Below are 22,406 nucleotides of genomic sequence, written 5' to 3'. Positions count from 1 at the left end.
TTAACTCAAATGAATCTCGCTATTTGACTCAATATTTTAGGTTAAAATTTTTGCACAAATCTTTGTTGCATTGAAAAGGAAAAATTGGTTATAATTAACAACCGACATTGGGTTTTACAGTGTGGATAATAATTTACTGCACAGAGTAAGAAGGAAGCAGGAGGAACTTTTTTCTTTTTGATGTTATATTTGTGGTTATGGCTGATCAAGGGACAATGAATAGAATATGTCTTTTAGAGGTGGAAAAAAAACCAAGACAGCATAGTATTGCAATATCTTGCGTGGCAATATTCTATCGATTCATGGTGCCAAGTATCGATATTTACCAGGCTCACTTTTAGGAATATCCTGTAGATCCTGGTATCATATGAAACTAGAAGATCTAAGGAATCTATAGGCACCATGTGTGTCAGGATATCGTGTCAGGAAATTGTGGTAATACCACTGCAAAACATTTTTAGCAGTGAAGCTTTTTGTTTTTGAAAGTTTGGTAAAATGCTGCAGTTGTTGTCATCCATACATGTTTGATATCAGTTCAGTTCAGTTCGACTGAATACTTTGTTGGTCAGTCTGTGGGTTTGACTCTCATTGTGGACAAATAAAAAGACTGAAGTGAGATGAATACACTGAGAATTTTCTCTGATTGGACAAAACAATTCTGGATTGAATGTAATTTTGTGACACAAAATGCAGTTAAACAGTTAAATCACAATATATTGTATCAATACTCACCATATGACACAATGCTTACAATTGCAAAATTATCATATCGTGACTCAAGTATCAGGATAAAATCATATTGTGATTCACACCTCTAATGTTTATTATATTTAAGAAATAGAAAAAATATGTTTTTTTCTCTATCACTATATGAATTTACGTTTGTGGCTGAAACAAAAGTTCCTCTTTAAGTTGTACAACAAACAGATCCATAAGTCATCAATGTGCATCCTGCAAACAGCAGTTAAAACAAAGGGAAATCATGCTAAAAAAAAATCCTCCTTTCACGCTTCCTAAACAAATGCTCATGAGCAGAAACTAACGTGTGTGACCACAGAGGGCGCCAGAATCAGCACTGTTAAAGTTCTTTATCGTCGCTTTAACTGAAGGCTATTTTTGGTGAAATATTTATTTCATCAACCAGAGTTTTTGATTCGTCACTTTATGTGTTTCGTGATGTTTTTCATCAGAAACCATTGTAGAAGTGTAATGAGGAGAAAGGTGTCTGATGGGAACAACAGGGTAGACAACAGACTTCTCTTTACTCTGTCCAAAAGCTGACAAGGCTCTGTGTATGTGTGTGTGTGTGTGTGTCTGTCTGTCTTCAATACGATACTTTATTATTGTAAAAGTTAATTCCTGAATTTTTATCTACTCCGAAGATATCCTGATATTTTATTTCTGCAGCTGTTGCATCAGTTTTTTTTAACAGTCATCACTTCCTGTTTGATTTCACAGTGGAAGACTGTTGAAAAACAATGAGGAATTGATTTTAATTTGAGAAATTGTAGCTTATTTATCTGTGAAAAGTACTTGATGTTTAGTGTGTTTGTGTGTGTGCATCTGCCTTTTTTACAAGACAGATACTTTATTTATTATCGTAAAAGTTTTATATTGTATTCTTATCCACTCCCAATATATCTTGACATTTTATTTCTACAGCTGTTGCATCATTGTTTTTTTAAACAGACATCACTTCCTCTTTGATTCCACAATAAAAGCTCTCTGCAAGTGTCAGACTGTTGAAAAATAATCACGATTGCTGTTAATTTGAGAAATTGCAGCATTTTTATCTGTGAAATTTACTTGACGTTTTGCGTGTGTGTGTGTGTGTGTTTTAACATCAGCTATAGAGGCTGCTGGGTGTAATTTACAGGGGAATCATACATTCTCTGGTTCTGTTCGCCTGCTTTCTTCTCACCAGCAGTAAAAGGTGATTGTGGAGGGTGGAATTTAATTCAGACACCAGCTTAAAGTCTCCCTGCTGTCAGAGCGTCCTCTCACACGCTGCTGCAGCAGACACTGTGCGGCCCGTCTCTATAGATGTGGCCAATTTCAAACATATCCAGGTCGCAGAGTTGCTGCAGGAAGCGGTGTGTGATGCTGAGCTTCCTATGCAGCAGAGAGTCCTGCAGCATCAGGAGGCTTCACTGTTTCTGAGGAATGTTGGTTTCTGTCCTGCAGACAGACTCGGACTCAGTCAGATCAGATGCCTCACGTCTTTTAGTGTCTCGACTGAGTTTTTTTCCTTCCTTTTTTGTTCAGCAAGTTTTTGGTTTTATATGAAATCTTAGAAAAATGTGACACTGTTGAGAGGAGTTTGCAGCCGTCCGCCTCCGTCCTCACGCCGTCCGACAGACTTCCACATCCTCTTGCAAAAAAAATTAACCGCATTGAGTTTTTTTTTGTTTTTTGGTTTTTGAACATGTTGCACAGCAAATATTTCCAACAGAGATGTTTCTCCTCTACAGGCAGAGTGTTTTTACCCGCGAGAGGTAACAGAGAGGTGAAAATGTGACGACTGACTAACTGAAGGGCGAAAAACACAGCAGAAAGATTTATACAGACTTTGACAGTCAGAAGCTATAACTATAATTCTCAATAAACAGACAGAACAGAGCCAGCTCATGTTTCACTGATGTTCATGAGCAGAGATCTTCTTGTGTTTTATGTTTCAGTTGTTGTGTTCAGCTACATGTCTGCCTCTGATGACCTCTCAACACATTAGAACTACAAAAACAGCTACACCAGCACTCTGTTACCCATAATGCCACACTCTAAAGGCAGTTTTACAGCCATCTAACACTGTAAACATGTTTTAAACACCAAAAAAAAGAAAGAAACCAGTTGGTAATCTTTGATGTCTCTGAGATGCACGCACTGTCAGATACTCGTCAGCTACCAACACCATGATGCTAATAACCTGCAGGCAGCGGCGCATTACTCATTAGATCTCTGTGTGCTTTATGTAGTCACTCACTGCAGGGAGAGCTGTGCACTTACATGTGAGACAGAAACACATTTTTCTATGATTAATATTCTCAAAAATGACCCTGAAAAAAAGTTACTGCACACAAGGACTTCATCATTTTTCATTATATAAAGAAGTGTGATGAAGCAACATCAGAGACGGGTGGTTCTTTAATAACTGTTCTGTGGTTAACTGAGCACCCGGGGACAGAATGAGTTCTTTACAATGTTTTTGTTTAGTTAAAATGTAGTTTAAAGATGAGGAACACATCCTTCATTTGTGGATGGTCAGCAAATAATATAAAATAAAATAGCAAATTCGCATATTTACAAGCTTGAGAAACATAAACATTAAATATCAGCATGAACAGCGTTTATACATTTGTGAGAGAAAATATTGTGACTGCATGTGTGATGCAACACTGGAGCTGTACAGAAGTTGGTTACCATAGTGATTAATGAATTAATGTGTGTGCAGCTTAAAAACATGAACAAACATTCCATCACTTACATTTATAGCTGCTTCAGAGTTTACACAGTATTTACTGGCTGCTGGCAGCACTTTTAAGACAATAATGTAGTTTTTTTTCTCTTCTTTTTATTATAAATAATCTGCAAAGTTTGAGGCGTTTTTGTTTCTTTTTACACACGCAAAAGGTCAGAGGTCATCGGACTGTTTGACGTTAAAGCCCTTCTAGAAAAAAAATAAATCACATTTTCACCTTCATGTTTACCCCCTCTGCCTGTAGGAACAGAGGAACAGAGAGCACTTTAGATGCAGTTTATGGTGTTTGAGGAGGAGCCGGCGGGTGGAGGCCAGGTGGAGGGGAGTTCCTCTTTCCGCCGGACGGACGGTGACTCATGGTGGTCGGGACTCCTCGCCACGGCTCTAGGACGTCTGCAGAGAGGACACAGAGAAAACACCACTCAGTCACTTTCTCTCTCTCTGCACCATGAGAGCAGAGCAGAGCAGAGCCACACACACACACACACACACACGCACGCACACACATGCGCACACGCACACACACGCACACGCACACACGCTAGAAAGAAAAAGAAAAAAGTACTTTGCAGTGCAATAACCTGTATGAAAGGTGCTATGAATAAGTATTATTTTCTGCCTCCAAACAGAACATAAATCATAAGCAACAGGTCACATTTTCTCTCTGTAGATTATCACTCAGTGGAAATGTCATGTGAAGGCAGGAAGCTCCGATTCCTCCCTAACTTTCCGCTGCTTATTGTTTGTTGTGCCTGGCTACTGTCCTCCATCCAAACAGCTGCTTTGTATTTTTTATTGTGAGCACGTAACTTAATGACAGGCTGACATTTACATAGATGACACACAGTAACAATGAAACGTATTTACTCCGACGGAACACACCACACAACTCTCTCTGCTGCTGTACTGAGACCGGCTGACATCAACAATCACATTTATAATTCATTGTGAAGTAGAAAGGGCAACTAAACACCAGCAGCATGAAAACACCCACGACTGACATGTTTTCTTTAAGCACACACACAGGGAGACGAAGCCTCATCAGCGTGTTATCTTTACTGTCCTCTTCACCTGCGTCAACTCTCTGGAAAACACACCTACTTCTATTCCCTCCTCAGAATAGCACATTCTATTATTTTCTGTAAATATCAATACATTTAATTACACTCATGTTAAAATGTAGAAATGTTAAATTGTCCTTTTCCAACCCCAACAAGCTGTTTCAGGATGTTTTATTGCTCTTTTTACATTGTCCTCTCTGTGTCCTTGTGTTTCACTGCAACATATTAAATCTCTATTAATCTATATATTTAAGTCCTGCAGCTCTATGGAATCAGCACAATCAGAACAACTCAACTCAAACATGTAATATATATATATATGTATATATATATATATATATATATATATATATATATATATATATATATATATATATATATGTATATATATATGTGTATATATATATATGTATATATATATGTGTATATATATATATATATATATATATATATATATAAAAAAATGGGAATATAAAGGAATTTATATACAAACACTTTCCCTAGTGCCCACAAGATAAGATAACACTCTTTATCCCGCAGTGGGGAAATAGTGTCTGGAATGTTGTAAATAAAAAAAAGACACAAATGCCAAAAAAGCTGCAAAAACACAAAAAGATTACAAAAGATTTACACAAAATGAAAAATCAAACAACAACGTTTTCATGACATATTGTATGTATTGAAGTATTGTCATGTTTCCAGCCCCTCCTGTCCTCTCTGCTCTGTGTAAACAGCCTCTCCTGTCCTCTCCTCTCTGCTCTGTGTAAACAGCCTCTCCTGTCCTCTCCTCTCTGCTCTGTGTAAACAGCCTCTCCTGTCCTCTCCTTTCTGCTCTGTGTAAACAGATCAGTGAATATTTGTCACGGGACCGTTGGTCTCAGCAGAATCAATCATGTCTTCACAGTGTCTCTGAGGAGCATAATTTAATGTTTTTAACAGGATCTGGTTAGCGCAAACGCTTTATTTTAAATGACACATGGAGAAGAAAGAGATTCTGACACAAATATCAACATTTTAACACAAGTTTTGGTCACTATTTCTAAAGTAAACTTCTGTAAGCTATGACATGTTCAACTAGAAAATTTCCTCAGGGGAAATTCTGAAAGGGCCACGGGGACTACTGCTGGTGTGTGTCCACTATGATGAGATGCTGAATGTTTCGGGACAGAGGTGGACGGACTGGAATTTCTAGCCTCAAACAGAAAGCATTTTTGGCAAAACCATAATACCTATCATTGATCCGACCTCACTTTGAGCGTCCTGGGTTTTTCCTGAACATCTACATATGTTGTTTTTTTTAAGAAAAATGAAAAAATAGCTTTCTTAGAGCGATCTAAAAAAAACTGTTACATCTCCCTTTTTCAGAAATCTTCCTGCATTTTTAATATGGGAGCCAATGAGGCTGTGTGTTGGTGGTGCATCTGTGCGTCCTACGCCCAAACTATAACTCTGACAGCTTTACAAGAGGATTGTGAGTGAGAAGACAAATTTTCCTACGTTTCTATGTATAAATTATTTCTGTAGAGTGGAATTTGCGGCCTGGAGCACAGTTTTCAAATTTATTTTTTGACAATTTTTTCTCTCCCTCCACACTCTTGCAATGATGTCACACACTGTGACACGAACATACTAGGAAAAACTAGGAAACAAATTGAGAAAAAAGTCTAGAAAGATCGAGAAAAGCTTTAGAAAAATTTAGAGAAGGATCTAGAACAACCTAGAAGGTGATATTGAAAAATAATCTAGAGATCTAGAGCTTTTCTAGATTTTTCTTGATTATTTTCTAGATTTTTCTTAATCCTTCTCTAGATTTTTCGAAAGCATTTCTAGACATTTCTAGATCTATTTCTGGATTTTCTAGATATTTGTATTCAAGATCATATTCTAGATTTTTTCAAAAACTTTTTCTGGATTTTTTTTCTAGTTTTTACAAGAGCATTTCTAGATCATTTTCTAGATTTTTCTAGATCCTTTTAATTTTTCGAAATCTTTCTAGATATTTCTAGATCATTTTCTAGATTTTTCTAAACCATTTCTAGATTCTATAAAAACTCTAGAAAATTCAGAAAAAGATCTAGAAATATCTAGAAATGCTTTAAATTTTTTAGAGAAGGATCTAGAAAACTCTAGAAAGTGATATTGAAAAAAAACCTCTATCTCTAGAGCTTTTCTAGATTTTTCTTGATTATTTTCTAGATTTTTATTAATCCTTTTTCTTCATTTTTTGAAAGCATTTCTAGATCTCTTTCTGTATTTTCTAGATATTTGCTTTCTAGATCATATTCTAATTTTTTTTTTATCTTTTTCTGAATTTTTTTCTAGTTTTTACAAGAGCATTTCTAGATCATTTTCTAGATTTTTCTAGATCCTTTTAATTTTTCTTAATCTTTTCTAGATGTTTCTATATTTTTCTTGATCCTTCTCTAGATTTTTCTGAAGCTTTTCTAGATTCTAGAAAAATAATCTAGAAAATCCAGAAAAAGATCTAGAAATATCTTGAAATACCTTAGGAAAATCTAGAGAAGGATCAAGAAAAATCTAAAAAATAATCAATCTAGAATCCAGAAAAGCTCTCAGAAAATCCAGGAAAAGATCTAGAAATATCTAGAAATGCTTCAGAAAAAAATGAGAAGGATATTAGATATTTTTTTACTTGTTTTGAAAAAACTTGACAAACCAAATTCTGGTTCCATTGGCAGATAATTTTGCTATTTTAAGCAAAATACAACTAATTTTAAGGTAATTTAAACAAAACACACGTTTTGATATATAATTTGTCCTGCAACTCTTCAAGTTGTAGGACTAGTAGCGGGACGAGATTGCGTAACAATAGTGCTCGGGCTTTGCCTGGTCCCTACAGCTATTGCTGTATGGGACCAGTGCTCGGTGCGATTGCCCCGTGGCCCTAATAACTTCAAATTCCGACAATTATGCCTGTTTTTCCATTTTTTTTCCCTGTGTTTTGGCGATCTCTGAAGAAAACATACGTTCAGAGGGTCAATACAACAGTTCTTATTTATTTGGGACCAATCAAATTAACCCCTTGTGTCCCCAGGACTGACGACACAAAAACAACAAATTAAAATCATTGAGTCATTGAATGTGAACTAATCTTAATCATTTTTCATATAAACCCATAACACCATTACCAGTGTAGAATCTGACCACTGATGAATAAGATTTAGTCCAGATTCATCAGGCATTGATGGTTATTCTTTAATTTCTATATTAGCTTCATGACATTCCTTGAATGAGGAGCAAGAAAATAATGCTGAGTAATATTCTTGATCTCTCTAATGATTTAATATGATCACACCTCTGTGAGGTCACACTGCAGGAGTCTCAGCTCTACACGCCGAGACATGCTCGTCTACAAATAAGAACTACACGCCTACACATTCCACACAGGCTTACTGGTCTAAGTGTAATTGGCGAGTCGTTTGCATAACTTATAATAATACACTGAGAAATTAAGTCATCTCGCATACAGATGCGTTTCAGTATTTTTCCTATTGTGAAAAGACCAAAACTGAAGTGATTCCCCTTCAAAGTATCGATGGATGAACTCAATAAGATATGCATCAGTGAGTCACAGCCGACTGACTGACTCAAGTCATCAGAGTGACAAAGTGGATTATTTTCCCAGGGATTAATTCCTCCCATTTGTTTGTGAAAGGTGCTTTAAAATAATAATAATAATAATAATAATAATAATAACTAGAAAATTTCCTCTGGGGAAATTCTGAAAGGGCCACAGGGGCTACTGCCGGTGTGTGTACACTATGATGAGATTCTTCAGAGATTTCAAACTATGCTCTTTAACCTCAAAATGAGTGTGTGTGTGTGTGTGTGTGTGTATGTGTGTGTGTGTGTGTGTGTGTGTAATTAAAATCACATAAAGTTACCTGTGTGTGTGTGTGTGTGTCTGTGTGTGTGTGTGTGTGCGCGTGTCTGTGTGTGTGTGCGTGTGTGTGTTTGAAGCATATGTATGCATGTGTGAGGAGCGCAGTTTTCAAATTAATTTTTTGACAATTTTTTCTCTCCCTCTACACTCTGGCGATGATGTCACACACTGTGACACGAACATTCCGTGCAATACACATCCATTAAAATCTCAGAATTTCTCCAAAAATGATCATGGTCATTGAACAGAGATTGATAAAAAACTATATGACCTATCGAAAAACGTGTATTAATACACCGATACACAAGACTTGTGTCTACTGTTTAAAGTTTAAATGGAGTCTCTAGGTGAAATTATGCCGGAGAAGTAGACGTTTAAAAATCTCCAATTATTGTTATTTTTCGCTCATTTATTGTCAGCCGTCCCATTCATTTCAATGCAAAATTTTGGGCAGTTTCTGTTCGTATTCTGTAGAGAAAAGTAATAGCACACTGATCCCGATCAAACCGCACGTTTTGATATATAATTTGTCCTGCAACTCTTCAAGTTCTAGGACTAGGACTAGTAGCGGGACGAAATTGCGTCCGGAAGAGGAAGAAGAAAAAATCCACAGTATAACAGTAGTGCTCGGTGCATTTGCCCCGAGGCCCTAATAATAATAAAAATAATAGTAATAATAACAATAATAATAATAATAAGGGTATTAGAGAGTACAATGCACATCATATAATTAAAAAAAAAAAAAATAAATAAGTACTATAATAATATAATATAAATATAAAATAATATAAAGTACTATAAAATTAACATAAAAAACAATAAAAATGTTTGACATTGACATTGACAGTGACATCATCAGGCGGTTGCACTGACCTCTGCACTCTGCCGCTGCATCTTGTGCACTGAGCAGGACGCCGGATCCTTCTCTGCCGAGCCGTCTCGTTCCGACTCACGCTCCCGCTTCCCTGTGAGGCTTCCTCTGCCGTGCAGGAGGAGCGCTGAGGAGGGAAAACGGGATTCTCATCAGAAAACAGTCGAGTTGAGGGATGTGTGAGCGCTGAGGGACCAGCTGAGGGACCAGCTGAGGGAAGAAGCTGGTGGAGCAGCGGCGCCCTCTAGTGGCCGCTGACAAAAACCACACACAGTACAGTTGCAAGAAAAACTTCAGTCATGGAAAAAATGATTAGACCATCTTGTTTTCTTTAATTTCGGTAGATGTGTGAGTACACATCTACTGCTGAGTGCATTAAATTAACTCTATAATGAATTTTAGTGCAAAGGTCCTTTAGGGAAGGACCTTTACAGAAGGTTTTCAGAAGGTTTACAGTTAAAACCTTCCAATGGTTTTATTTCATGTCATTTTGTTTCTTTTTTGATATTTATAGATCTTTTGTGGTTTTGTGTCTTTGATTTTTTTTTTTATCTTTCTTTGGTCTTTACACCAAGACTTCAGGTATTCACCAGTTCAGCAGCTATCAGAAGAGTTTGGTTGAGGTTTTTGCTGCCAGAGGAGGCTTGACTAGTTATTAAATAGAGGGTTCATTTACTTTTTCCACCAGCACTATGAATGTTTCATGGATAATTTCAAGAAATACATGAAATATTATAATTGTTTGTGTGGTTTTAGGTTAACCCATTGACGCCGGGAAAGCATTACCGCATTTCTACCATTAAAGCCGGGAGCGCTGTTGCGTCACTCTACCATTAAGGCCGGGACAGCGGATATGTCATTTTGTAGTATTTGTATTTTTTTCCACCTATTTTCGGTCTCTTGGCCAATGTAATGCATCAGAACATGATCAGAATACATGCGGGAGTGTCGCAATGCAACATCGGACTTTTCCAGAACTTTGAAATCATGACGGAAGACGACTATAGCGGAGGAGCTCAGCAGTAAGTGACGGAAAAGATCTGATTAAAACAGCGCCGATCATTTAATTGCTGATCCGGACTTTGAACCCTCGGAACCAATCGACCGGGATTTATGGATGAGGAATATGTTTTTAGACGACATATTTTCACCAAAGAACAGACAGATTTGTGGCCATCTGGAGATAATAATATTATTAATAATATATTAATATTAATAATAATAATAGGCTAATTGATTGTGATGATGATATAAGAAATCATGACTGTTTATGTCTTATATTACTTTATGCGTCATTGAGTACCCTGAAAAGTGCAATATATAAAATGTATTATTATTATTTATTATTATTATTATTATGATTTTTTTTTTTTTTTATTAGAGTAGGCTAATGAGAACTATGTCTTGTTCTTCCAGTGGTCATAGCATGTTTGCATCTTGCTAATGGGCATGTATTAGTATTATGCATAGGATTTTTTTATTCAGTCAAATGTAACATTTGCTGAGTTTGTTGATTTTTAAAAAAAACTTTATTGAAGGTTTGGACAAATAAACTCAACTTCGTATGAAAGCCACGGGTATAAGCTCTCAAATACTTTTTGAATTTCATTTTTATCTGCTACAGAGGCTGAAAAATCTATTATTTAGTAGGTGTTGAATTTCCAGAAAAACTTCAGGTTTTAGGGGGTCATTTGAAAATCGCCCATAGGTTTTCCAGGCATTTTTTTCCAGGCGCTTTAGGCGTTAATGGGTTAAGCATGTTGGCCCTCAAATAACAACTGGAGCTAAATAGACATTTTAAAGAAATATACAGTAATGGGGAAATCCCAATTACAAACCTTCAATAAAGTTTTTAAAAAAAATCAACAAACTCAGCAAATGTTACATTTGACTGAATAAAAAATCCTATGCATAATACTAATACATGCGAATACATGTGAAATAAAAAGTATACAGGTACATCTCAAAAAATTAGAATATCATGAAAAAGTTCAATATTTGTTGTCAATCATTTCAGAAAGTGAAACTCTCTATATCTCTCTATATAGATTATATAGATTCATTACACATAGAGTGAAATATTTCAAGCCATATTTCTTGTAATTGATGATTCTGGCTTAGAGATAATGAAAACACAAAACTCAGTGTCTCAGAAAATTTGAATATTACATAAGATCAATAAAGCAAAAGGATATTTTAAACACAAATGTCAGGCTTCTGAAAAGTTTGTTAATTTCTATTTTTATTATTTTCTAATTCTTCCATTTTGCACTGAAGAATCAAGAGTAAGCTGTTGTGGTAATGCCACACTTCCTTTACTATTATGAGCAAAAAAGATTAGAAATTTGAACTATTGGGTTAATTATGGAGATATTGAGGTCCCTTCATCATGGTTGATCTTGGAAGCAAATTCTGTTTATCCGGTATCACTGAAAGCCTTATTGTACTCACTCGTCTTTTTCTACTTCTGGTTAAACTAACAATGTGATAGTGGCCCCCAGTATTAAAATTTGGTCTCAATTTAGACGTCATTTTGGCCTGCAAACACTTTCTATTGGTGCTCCACTTGCAGCTAATCCTATTTTCCCCCATCATTATTGGACAGCACCATCTCTATATGGGCTAGGCTGGGCATAAAAACTTTTAGAGACCTGTATGTTGATTCTATTTTTGCCTCTTTTCAGCAATTGAAAGATACATTTTTGCTTCCTCAAGGTCATTTTTTTAGATATCTTTAGGGTTTTTTTTTAGAAATTTCTGAAGCCCCTTTCATTAAAGGGGGCAATCTCTTTATATTCATTTAAATATCTTTAACCTGTGTCAAGGCTCTTCTACTGTACTTAAAACAGTTTGGGAGACAGATCTTGGAGAGGTGATTCTAGATGATGTTTGGGAGGAGATTTTACGGAGAGTACATAAGTCTTCCATCTGTGCTGGACACAGCTTTATGCAATGTCGAATTCTCCATCGAGCTCACTACACTAAAGCGTGGCTTGCAAAAATATTTGATACAGTGTCTCCCATATGTGATCAATGCCAACAAGCCACAGCTAATTATTCACACATGTTTTGGAACTGTTCTTCTCTGACTAGATTTTGGTCTGAGTTCTTTAGTACTTTATCCAAGGTGACCGGAAGGGATGTGACTCCCAATGCTTTAACTGCCCTATTTGGTGTATGGCCTTTCCCACTTACTCTTTCCCCAGCTAAAAAGGACTTGATAGCATTCACTACTCTGCTGGCCAGGAGGTTGATACTGTTAAAATGGAAATCCCCAGTCCCACCTACCTATTCACACTGGGTTAAGGAGGTGCTTTATTTTCTTAAATTAGAGAAAATTAAACTGACTTTGACTGGTAAGGCCGTCTCATTTGAGAAGTCCTGGAATCCCTTTTTGTCTTATGTCAATAGCACAAGATGTCTGATGACTGTGAATTGAGCACTGAAATGAGCTGAGCCTTTGTTTGTTTTCCCTTTAATTGTATTTACTTACAGTCAGGTCCGGAAATATTTGGACAGTGACACAATTTTCATAATTTTGGTTCTGTACGCTACCACAATGGATTTGAAATGAAATAATCGAGATGCAATTGAAGTGCAGAATTCCAGCTTTAATTTGAGGGTATTCACAACAAAATTGAAGGAAGGGTTTAGGAATTGCAACAATTTTCAAACATAATCCCCTCATTTTAAAGGACCTAAAGTAATTGGACAAATGAATATAATCATAAATAAAATGTTCATTCTTAATATTTTGTTGAGAATCCTTTGCAGGCGATGACTGCCTGAAGTCTGGAACCCATGGACATCACCAAACGCCGGGTTTCCTCCTTTGTGATGCTTTCCCAGGCCTTGACTGCAGCTGTCTTCAGTTGTTGTTTGTTTGCAGGTCTTTCTGCCTTAAGTTTTGTCTTAAGCAAGTGGAATGCATTCTCGATCGGATTGACTCGGCCATTGTAGAATATTCCACTTCTTTGCCTTGTAAAACTCCTGGGTTGCTTTCGCAGTATGTTTTGGGTCATTGTCCATCTGTATGGTGAAGCGCCGTCCAATCAACTTTGCTGAATTTGGCTGAATGTGAGCAGACAGAATGTTCCTATAGACTTCAGAATTCATGAGGCTGCTTCCGTCTGCTGTCACATCATCAATAAACACTGATGACCCAGTGCCATTAAAAGCCATGCATGCCCAAGCCATCACACTGCCTCCACCATGTTTTACAGATGATGTGGTGTGCTTCGGTTCATGAGCCGTTCCAAGCCTTCTCCATACTTTTCTCTTCCCATCATTCTGGTACAGGTTGATCTTAGTTTCATCTGTCCAAAGAATACTGTTCCAGAACTGGGCTGGCTTTTTTAGATGTGTTTTGGCGAACTCTAATCTGGCCTTTCTATTCTTGAGGCTTATGAATGGTTTGCACCTTGTTGTGAACCCTCTGTATTTGCTCTTGTGAAGTCTTCTCTTTATGGTAGACTTGGATAATGATATGCCAACTTCCTGGAGAGTCTGTCTCACCTCAGTAGATGTTGTGAAGGGGTTCTTCTTTACCATTGAAACGATCCTGCGGTCATCAACCGCTGTTGTCTTCCGTGGACGTCCGGGCCTTTTTGGGTTGCCGAGCTCACCAGTGCGTTCCTTTTTTCTCAGAATGTACCAAACTGTTGATTTGGCCACTCCTAATGTTTCTGCTATCTCTCTGATGGATTTCTTCTTTTTTCTCAGCCTGAGGATGGCCTGTTTCACTTGCATTGAGAGCTCCTTTGACCGCATGTTGTGGATTCGCAGCAAACACTTCCAAATGACAATGCCACACATGAAATCAACTCCAGGCCTTTTGCCTGCTTAATTGATGATGAAATAACGAGGGAATAGCCCACACCTGCTCATGAGAACGCTTTGAGTTAATTGTCCAATTACTTTAGGTCCCTTGAAATGAGCGGTCTATGTATGAAAATTGTTGCATTTCCTAAACCCTTCCTCCAATTTTGCTGTAAATACTCTCAAATGAAAGCTGAAATTCTGCACTTCAATTGCATCTCAATTATTTCATTTCAATATCTGTGTGGTAGCGTACAGGGACACAATTATGAAAATTGTGTCACTGTCCAAATATTTCCGGACCTGACTGTATTTATTTTTATCTATGTTTTTACTACAATTTTTTTTTAAATTAAATATAAATATGTATATATAATAAGTTAGGTAGTTGTTATTTTTTATTGATTTTATTTATCTTTTTATTTGTTTATTAATTTACTAATTTTTATTATTCTTATTTATTTTATCATTCTATCTATTCTTTTATCACCACCCATCTTTTGTGTGTTTCTTTTGTTTGTATATCTTTACTTTTCAACTATATTTGATAATTTTTTGGGGCTAGGTGCCTAATAAATCTATATAATTTCACTTTTTGAAATAATAGACCAAAAATATTTAACTTTTTCACAATATTGTAATTTCTTGAGATGTACCAGGATATTCCAACGAGTTTGGTGAATATTTTACATTTGCACACACTTAAAAGTTTTCACAGCTTTTTGGTTGAAGGAGGTAAACAATGTTGTAAAGTAAGTTTTAATCCCAAAAGAAGAGGAATTTCTCAGAGGCAGAAAGTGAAACACTGACTTCCAACAGCTGCAACACAACAAACTGGTTTTGTTTGGCAACATAAAAAGTGAAAAGGAAGGAAATCAGTGGTGCTGTCAGCAGGATAGCAGTGGAGCATTCAACTATTTCATTTATAAATCTTGATAAATAAAGCCCAATAGCCTGTATAATATCCAATTATTATTATTATTATGATGGAGAGATATTATTCACCTCTTTACATTTAGTAAGAATTCTACAATAGTCTAAGATCAATTCTCAGACTCAGACGTGTGGACTTCATGCTGACTCAAACGTTCAACACCAGCTGAGAGCAGACTGAGATCTGATCGTACCCTCCGCTCACGTCTAAACTGATAAATGCAGAGCCTTGTAGAAAGGATTGTACGGCCACTTTACACTCACTTTGTGACGTGTGCTTGTTTGATAAATGAGGGCCAGTGTGTTTGTCTAGCCTCAGATGTAGATCACATCACATTTTATGACAAATTACTGCAGAATACAAGGTAATTTCAAAGGGTTAACATATTTTTCATGTAGCTGTATTTATGAAGTCCCAGCAGCATCTATCTATAAAAGCAAGAAGCGTCTGTGTCTGTGTGTGTGTGTGTGTGTGTGTGTGTCTAGGGCATATCTCACTGACCGTTAGTCAGACTGACCTCAGATTTCATTTGTGGCTTGTACATGGCACGAAGGTGTGCATCCTCGATTTTGAAGATTTTTTAATTCATTTTTCATAATGTCATTATTTACGTAGGACGTGTTGCAGCATTGCACTGTTTCTGATCGGACGCCTTTTAGGGGAGCTCTGCCCCATTGTGTGATAGGCCTGGTCAGTAACACAATTCACTCTGGATTTCAACGCCTGACTCATCTCATCTGTAAGTCTATTTAGCCTACCTTTCTTTTGGAGTTTTAAAGTGCGCTACAAGGTTTGATTTTCCAATAATGTTCGAAAATAGTTTCCAGCGAATATCAATGTTCAATGTGTATGTGTTTGATGGTGTGCGTACCTTATGAAAAGTAAGTGTTTTATGGAGCTGCAGATGTTGTAGTGGTCTGCATGTAATATGCAAATCCTGTTATTCTTGATTAGCATGCTAAGCAGAGATTTAGCTTTATACACTTCTTATGTTGCATTACTATGTAATTCATGGATGACATTCATGTTGCTTAGCGTAATGTCCATAATCATTTGATAGGAGATACTTGCATGTAATATAGTATATCAGCTAATTGGGTTCATGTTAATTAGGGTGACCAAGCGTCCTCTTTTGCCCAGACATGTCCACTTTTTACGTCCCGTCCGGGGCGTCCGGCCGGGTTTTATAAATTCACGAAAATGTCCGTTGTTCACTGTTTTTCATAGGACCAGTACACGTGCACGTAAATTGACCGGCGCTTTGCACACAGTTTTGCGAGACGTAATTACCAAGAGGCTGCCTAGTGGGCGGGTCAGCGCCGCGCACACACACACACACAGAGAGAGACAGAGAGCAGAGCAGACAGATGGCAGATCGAACAGCGGAGCAGCATTGCACGGGAAATACCGAAGCGTAAGTGCAGCTTCACAGATGAACTGCAAAAAAAATTTCCGACGTACCGTCCCGGTCGGGACAGGTGGGAGGCGGAGTGCACCGTGTGCAATGCTGGCACATATGTGCCAGTGTCTAATAAAGGTGCTGGAGATCTCAAAGCTCAAAGCTCAAAGACAACTAAAGATGAAAAGTATAGATCCTTTTTGTTTGTTAAGTTAGTATCTTTGTGAGACTCTATTATTTATCTTATTGCAGTTATTAAGAGATATATTGTTGAAGCTAGATTTTCTAACAGAAGAGTTCATATTTAGAACATTATTTCATATTATTTATTCATTTATTTGAAAAGAGTCTACGAGAGCTATTATTTTGTTACAAGTTTTTACAGATTTAATTTTTATTTTATTACAGAAGTTAATTTTGCACCATTGAAGCATAATAAAGCATGTTCATCAACCTCCGAGAAGCCTGTCTGAATTTGTGTCTCGAGGCCGTGCCGATTGTCCTCTTTTTTGGAAATCAAAATATGGTCACCCTATGTTAATGTACTTTTAGTGCAGCATACTGCGTAATGTGCTATCTCACGATTAGCATGCTAAGCAAAGATTTAAGCCCTTTCTTCTGCATCAGTTTGATCCATTGAAAACAGTAAAAACACACGTCTAAGTATAATACGGACGGAAAGATAGTGTTTCTGTGTTAAAATAACAATTTCTGTGTCTCTTTATATCTCAATGTACATCCATGTATTACCCAATATACTTTGTATATTAACACTACGCAAGAGTATTACACCTCATTGTACATCCCAACTTCACACACAACCTCATTGGCCATAATTGAAAAATCTACTTAATCCCCACTATACCAATACATACTTCGTACGGGCACAGCACTAGTATTAAAGAGATGAGTGAACGTACCCGGGTGTTGAGGCACAGCGAACTCATGGTAGAGGTGGCTGCTGGTGACGGGCTGGCTGGCGTCTGGCACTGAGTGGTATCCTGCAACACAGTCCAGACTCTTTATACAAACTGAGGATCATTAATAAATACACTGTGATGTGGCTTCATTTATTAAAAATACTTTTAAATGATCATGTTTTCATGTTAAATCTGATCTGAATAGTAACTTAAGCTGGCAGCTAAATGTAGTGGAGTAGAAGAATAAAGTCACATAAATGGAAAGTTAAGTGGGTGTAACTCAAAATTATACTTTAGTACAGTACTTAAATAAATGTACTTAGCTACATTTGCAGTATTATTTTCATTATTTTCTAATATTTCCATTATATAACACAATATAAAATACTATAAAATTAACATTATTAACATAAAATAACAAACAAAAATAAATACATACATACAAAAATATAAATAATAATAATAAAAAATAAAATATATCTGTATATAGAATTAAATATAAAAGCTGGACTAAAAAATAGATTTAAAAAGTCAAAAAATGTGTTTTTTAGAGTGCACTAACCTGTATGAAATGTGCTACAGGTGCATCTCAATTAATATGATTTAAAAGTCCTTTCCAGTAGCTCAAGTCAAACAGTCACAACCAAGTATTGAGTCACATAGATGGACGTACTTTTCAGAGGCCAACATTTAAAAATATTAAAAATACTTTTAAAAATTGGTCTTTTGTAATATTCAAACTTTTGAATAAAGAGTTCTTCCTGCAGCATGAACCAAAAATCAATCTGCCCTTTACACTAACACTTCTCTTTATATTCTGGTGATGAGACTGAGTGCGATCTGACGCCTACCATGCTGCTGCTCCTGCTGCTGCTGAGATTGTTGCTGCTGCTGCTGTTGTTGTTGTTGTTGTGGGTGCGGCTGCAGTCGCTGCTGTCCGCCACTTGGCCGCATGTCTTCTTCATTGTGAAAGTTGAGCAGGATGCTGCCACTGCCATTACCCATGGCAACCGAGCCCGCCGGTGCTGCAGGCACTGAAACAGAAGTTTATTGTTCTGAAGGTTCTGCACAGCGGGAAAAATAAAACTAAACAAACAAATCCAGACGTTGACTTACAGTGTGAGTTGTTGTTGTTGGTCCCTGGCTGCTGCTCTCCGGGAGAGTACGCCATCATCCCTCCGCTCCCGTTCCCATTGGTGGACGGCACTGACGCCAGCAGGCCTGAAACACACACACACACTGATTATTTATTTTGTCTTTTGCGAGTAGAGATGATTTTGATGTTTTGTTTTCAAGACATTTTTTTGGCCATTTTCAAGGCTTTATTGAGAGTGACAGGGGGAAACAGAGGGGAAGACATGCGGGAAAGAATCACTCTATTCTACAGATCCTGTTAAAAACATTAAATTGTGATCCTCAGTGACAGGAGCTGTGTGTCCCTTAGCAAACAGGAGAAGAAGAAGAGATTGAGCCAGAGAGAAAAATTATTTTAAATAAGAGGTTGCTGATCGGACAACTCTGGCTCCATGAGAGAAAATATGTATTAAGGAATTAGATTCAACTGGACAACTTCTTATTGTTCTTTCATGTCAAGTTTTATCAAAGTTTGGTGTTATCATCAAGCTTTTCTCATGAGAATCTTCAGAAAGTGTAGAGAAACAAATGATAGAAACATGACTGGTGTGAAGCCATGACTGATTCTGCTCATGTGACACTGAAACTCTGTTTACACAGAGCAGAGAGGAGAGGACAGGAGAGGCTGTTTGCACAGAGCAGAGAGGAGAGGACAGGACAGGAGAGGCTGTTTACACAGAGCAGAGAGAAGAGGACAGGAGAGGCTGTTTACGGGTGGTTGACGTGACGCTCAATTTTTGTGTTCCCAGTGACAAATATTACTAAAATTTGATAATATTTCATTAAAATTAATGTTTTAATATGCAGTTCATTCTTCTACATCTAATCCATCTGCAAACAATGAGTATCGTTCTTCAACTATGCAAATATTCTGTTTTGAACATGACATTTGTCCACCGGTGCAACTGTACTAGGTAGCATTACTTATCTTAAAACAACTGTAATTTAATGAAAAATGAATCTAAATACATTAAAATACTTGAATGCATGTCATACGAGTGTTTACTTAATGAATCTAGAGGATATAAGTGTTAAGGTCCCTATGTAGAGTTATTATGACACATTACATTTTGTCCGCAAAACTGGTGTCCTCCTGGAGCAACGCCATTATGTAGACATAAAACAGGCATTAATGTGACCACCCCATTACTGAGAGGGGTCCTTCCAGAATCAGGAAGGACAGAAGACATCTCTGGAGCAGGTGGACTGCACACAAGATCACTTCTGTCTCAAATATTTTCATAATATTACTATTTCCGTGCAGTGTTGGAACTGGTCGTCTTAAGGTAGTCCTTTGGTACAACGCAGTTTAAGTATTGATCTGAATATTTTTATCAATTTACATTGATTGATAATTGAAAATAATGTAAACCTTAACACTGTTACTCAGGATGAAGAATGTCTCTCATATAGCTAGGCCGCAAACTAGCATTGATTTCGAAAATGTCCACTGGTGAAACGCACTGTCCTATAGTACAACATGAAGTCAGTTTCACTTATTTTTTTCCTTTACTCCTATCATAATGAAAATTAACATAGTGAAAGCAAACATGTAAACAAACATTTTTTGTATTACAAGTTTTATTGAAAAATTAGTTTAAATATGCAAAAGAGATATAATCCGAGTCTAAAAAATGAATGGAGGTTAATGGACGGCCGCATTTGGATGGCGGGAGCTTCTCTGTCCTGCTTGGGGATTTCTTCTCCTCTGTTGCCCCCCTCACCTGTGGGGTCCCTCAGGGCTCTATACTAGGTCCCATCCTCTTCCTATTATATATTTTACCCCTAGGGGACATCCTAGTCAAACATAACATCTCCTTCCACTGCTTTGCAGAAGATGTCCAGCTATATTTGCCTCTTAATGTTGATGGGCAGGCTGCACTCCAGCCATTGCTTGATTGTCTGGCTGACATCAGATCATGGATGGGTGCAAACTTCCTCAACCTTAACGAGAGCAACTTTTAATGACTAATTTAAGTAGCTTTTTTTCTCTTAACCTCAGAATTTGAGGACAACACAACTCAAACCTTCCTTCCCTGTTTTGTTAAAGCTAGTTTGATTTCCATGTTGAAAGTGAGAGGCTGAGATGACCACCAAGGAAAGGTCTAGGAAGTTTAGGGAGAGGCTGAATGAAGATCCTGAGAGGAAAGAGAACTTCCTGAGAGAGAGACGCAGAAAGTAAATTTGACAATGTTTGATAATTAATTTGACTTTGTACACGACATGGGCATACTAGTACTCTGTTGTCCAATGGTGCAACGGAATGTCCTGTGGTGCAACAAATTGAATTGTGAGTGGAAAAGGTATTTTAATGAAAAATGTATGTAAAAAGTGTGGGATAGTACAATAATGTTATCATCACTATGCAGCTATAAGGATGAAATGAAGATTCCTTGGGTTTTATACCAATTATAATGAACGTAACCCAGGCATTTGGGTGAAGTCTCTATGTGTACATCTTATAGTATATAAATAACATAATTCTGAATTTTTTGGGGGTATGTTTGATGTGGAAATATAATTGGGACCAACTAATATGCCTTTGGCTTATCTATCTTATCTGTCCAACATTCTCTGAATTAAATAATGACATTCTTTATTGTGTTGCACCGGTGGACACATTTTAGGACTACCACACCAAAAAGTGAATAATATGTGAAGAATTAGAAATGGACACATTCAGTTTTGAATTATTCACATATAAGGGAATATAATTATATATCATTTGACATATATTTTTGAATTATTATTTTTTTCACTTTGAATTTGAGTTCACGTCAACCACCCTTACACAGAGCGGAGAGGACAGTAGAGGCTGTTTACACGCTGGGAAAATGACAATATTTCAAGATGTACAATATGTGGAGAAAACTGGTTTTGGTGGTATTATATATTTTTTGGTAATTTTGTGTCTTTTGATATTTTTATATTTTTTGGAGATATTTTTGGTCTCTTTGTGACTTTTTTTAAATATATTTTTATTTTGTTATGGTATTTTTTGGAGACACTTATAAAAGTGTCACAAAAGTTTGTCACAATTTAATATATAGATATATATATAGATATAGATATAGATATATAGATCAGAGAAATTCAATTTTTTTTTCTGATTTCTGTCATTCTAACTGTGTTATTCTGCACAAAGACATGTTTGAGTTGTTCTGATTGTGCTGATTCCATAGAGCTGCAGGACTTATAGATTCATATAGATTTTATATAGATTTATATAGGTTTTGTCTCTTACCCAGTCCCCGGTATCGGCTGAGCTGCTGGTAGATCTGCTTCATCCTCTCGATGTTGAGCCGGCTCGCCTCTGCGTGGTGCACCATGGGCTTGGGGTATTGCACGCCGATGATGCACTTGGCGGCGGCCTGCACGGACTCCGGAGCGTTCCACGGGTCGTAGATGTACTTAGCAGGGAAACCTCGGAGGACAGGTAAGTATCGTCTAGAAGCACAGGGAGACATTAGATATGCAGGTTTGTGTCAACCTGCTGCTGAAGGTTACATAGTGATGCTGGGAGGCAGAGGGGCTTCTCTTAAAGGTTAGGGGGGAAAAATGTGTCTGAAATATTACAAGACTTGTTTTTTTCAATTTCAGTTATTAGTTGAATGCAGTACAATTGTATTCTTCTTTAATCTAATCAATATTCATGCTGATAAGATGCTTTTCAAAGGTGTTTTAACACTATAAATGAGTGATACATTTCATTTTACAGCCTTGGTGTGTACTGTAACTGATAAAAAGCATGCTGGTCTTCAGCACTTCATGCTTACAGGTAAGAAATAGCTGCTACAAAATGAAAGCTACAAACAACCACAACACTGCACGGCATGAGAGGAAACAGAGTCCCCAAACTCTTGTGTGGACTTTTTTGTGGATTGTGTCTG

The 22,406-nt window shown here is 37.0% G+C and overlaps 1 protein-coding gene across 1 annotated transcript in view; it reads right to left on the bottom strand.

The window, feature by feature from the left end:
• Positions 1 to 286: 286 nt before the first annotated feature.
• cry3a (cryptochrome circadian regulator 3a) overlaps positions 287 to 22,406 on the bottom strand; it is a 59,931-nt gene continuing 37,811 nt past the window's right edge. Inside the window, exons 10-15 of the mRNA XM_059332820.1 lie at positions 21,761 to 21,963; positions 18,499 to 18,603; positions 18,234 to 18,416; positions 17,383 to 17,463; positions 9,314 to 9,438; positions 287 to 3,868 (exon numbers count right to left, since the gene is read on the bottom strand). Of these exons, the coding sequence (XP_059188803.1) occupies positions 3,860 to 3,868; positions 9,314 to 9,438; positions 17,383 to 17,463; positions 18,234 to 18,416; positions 18,499 to 18,603; positions 21,761 to 21,963 (706 nt within the window). The 3' untranslated portion in view covers positions 287 to 3,859. The remainder of the gene's footprint in view (positions 3,869 to 9,313; positions 9,439 to 17,382; positions 17,464 to 18,233; positions 18,417 to 18,498; positions 18,604 to 21,760; positions 21,964 to 22,406) is intronic.

This window comes from Centropristis striata, chromosome 5 (genome assembly GCF_030273125.1).
Source record: "Centropristis striata isolate RG_2023a ecotype Rhode Island chromosome 5, C.striata_1.0, whole genome shotgun sequence".
NCBI lineage: Eukaryota > Metazoa > Chordata > Actinopteri > Perciformes > Serranidae > Centropristis > Centropristis striata.
Note: the sequence above shows the minus strand (reverse complement) of the source record. Positions and strands in the feature narration are given on the sequence as shown.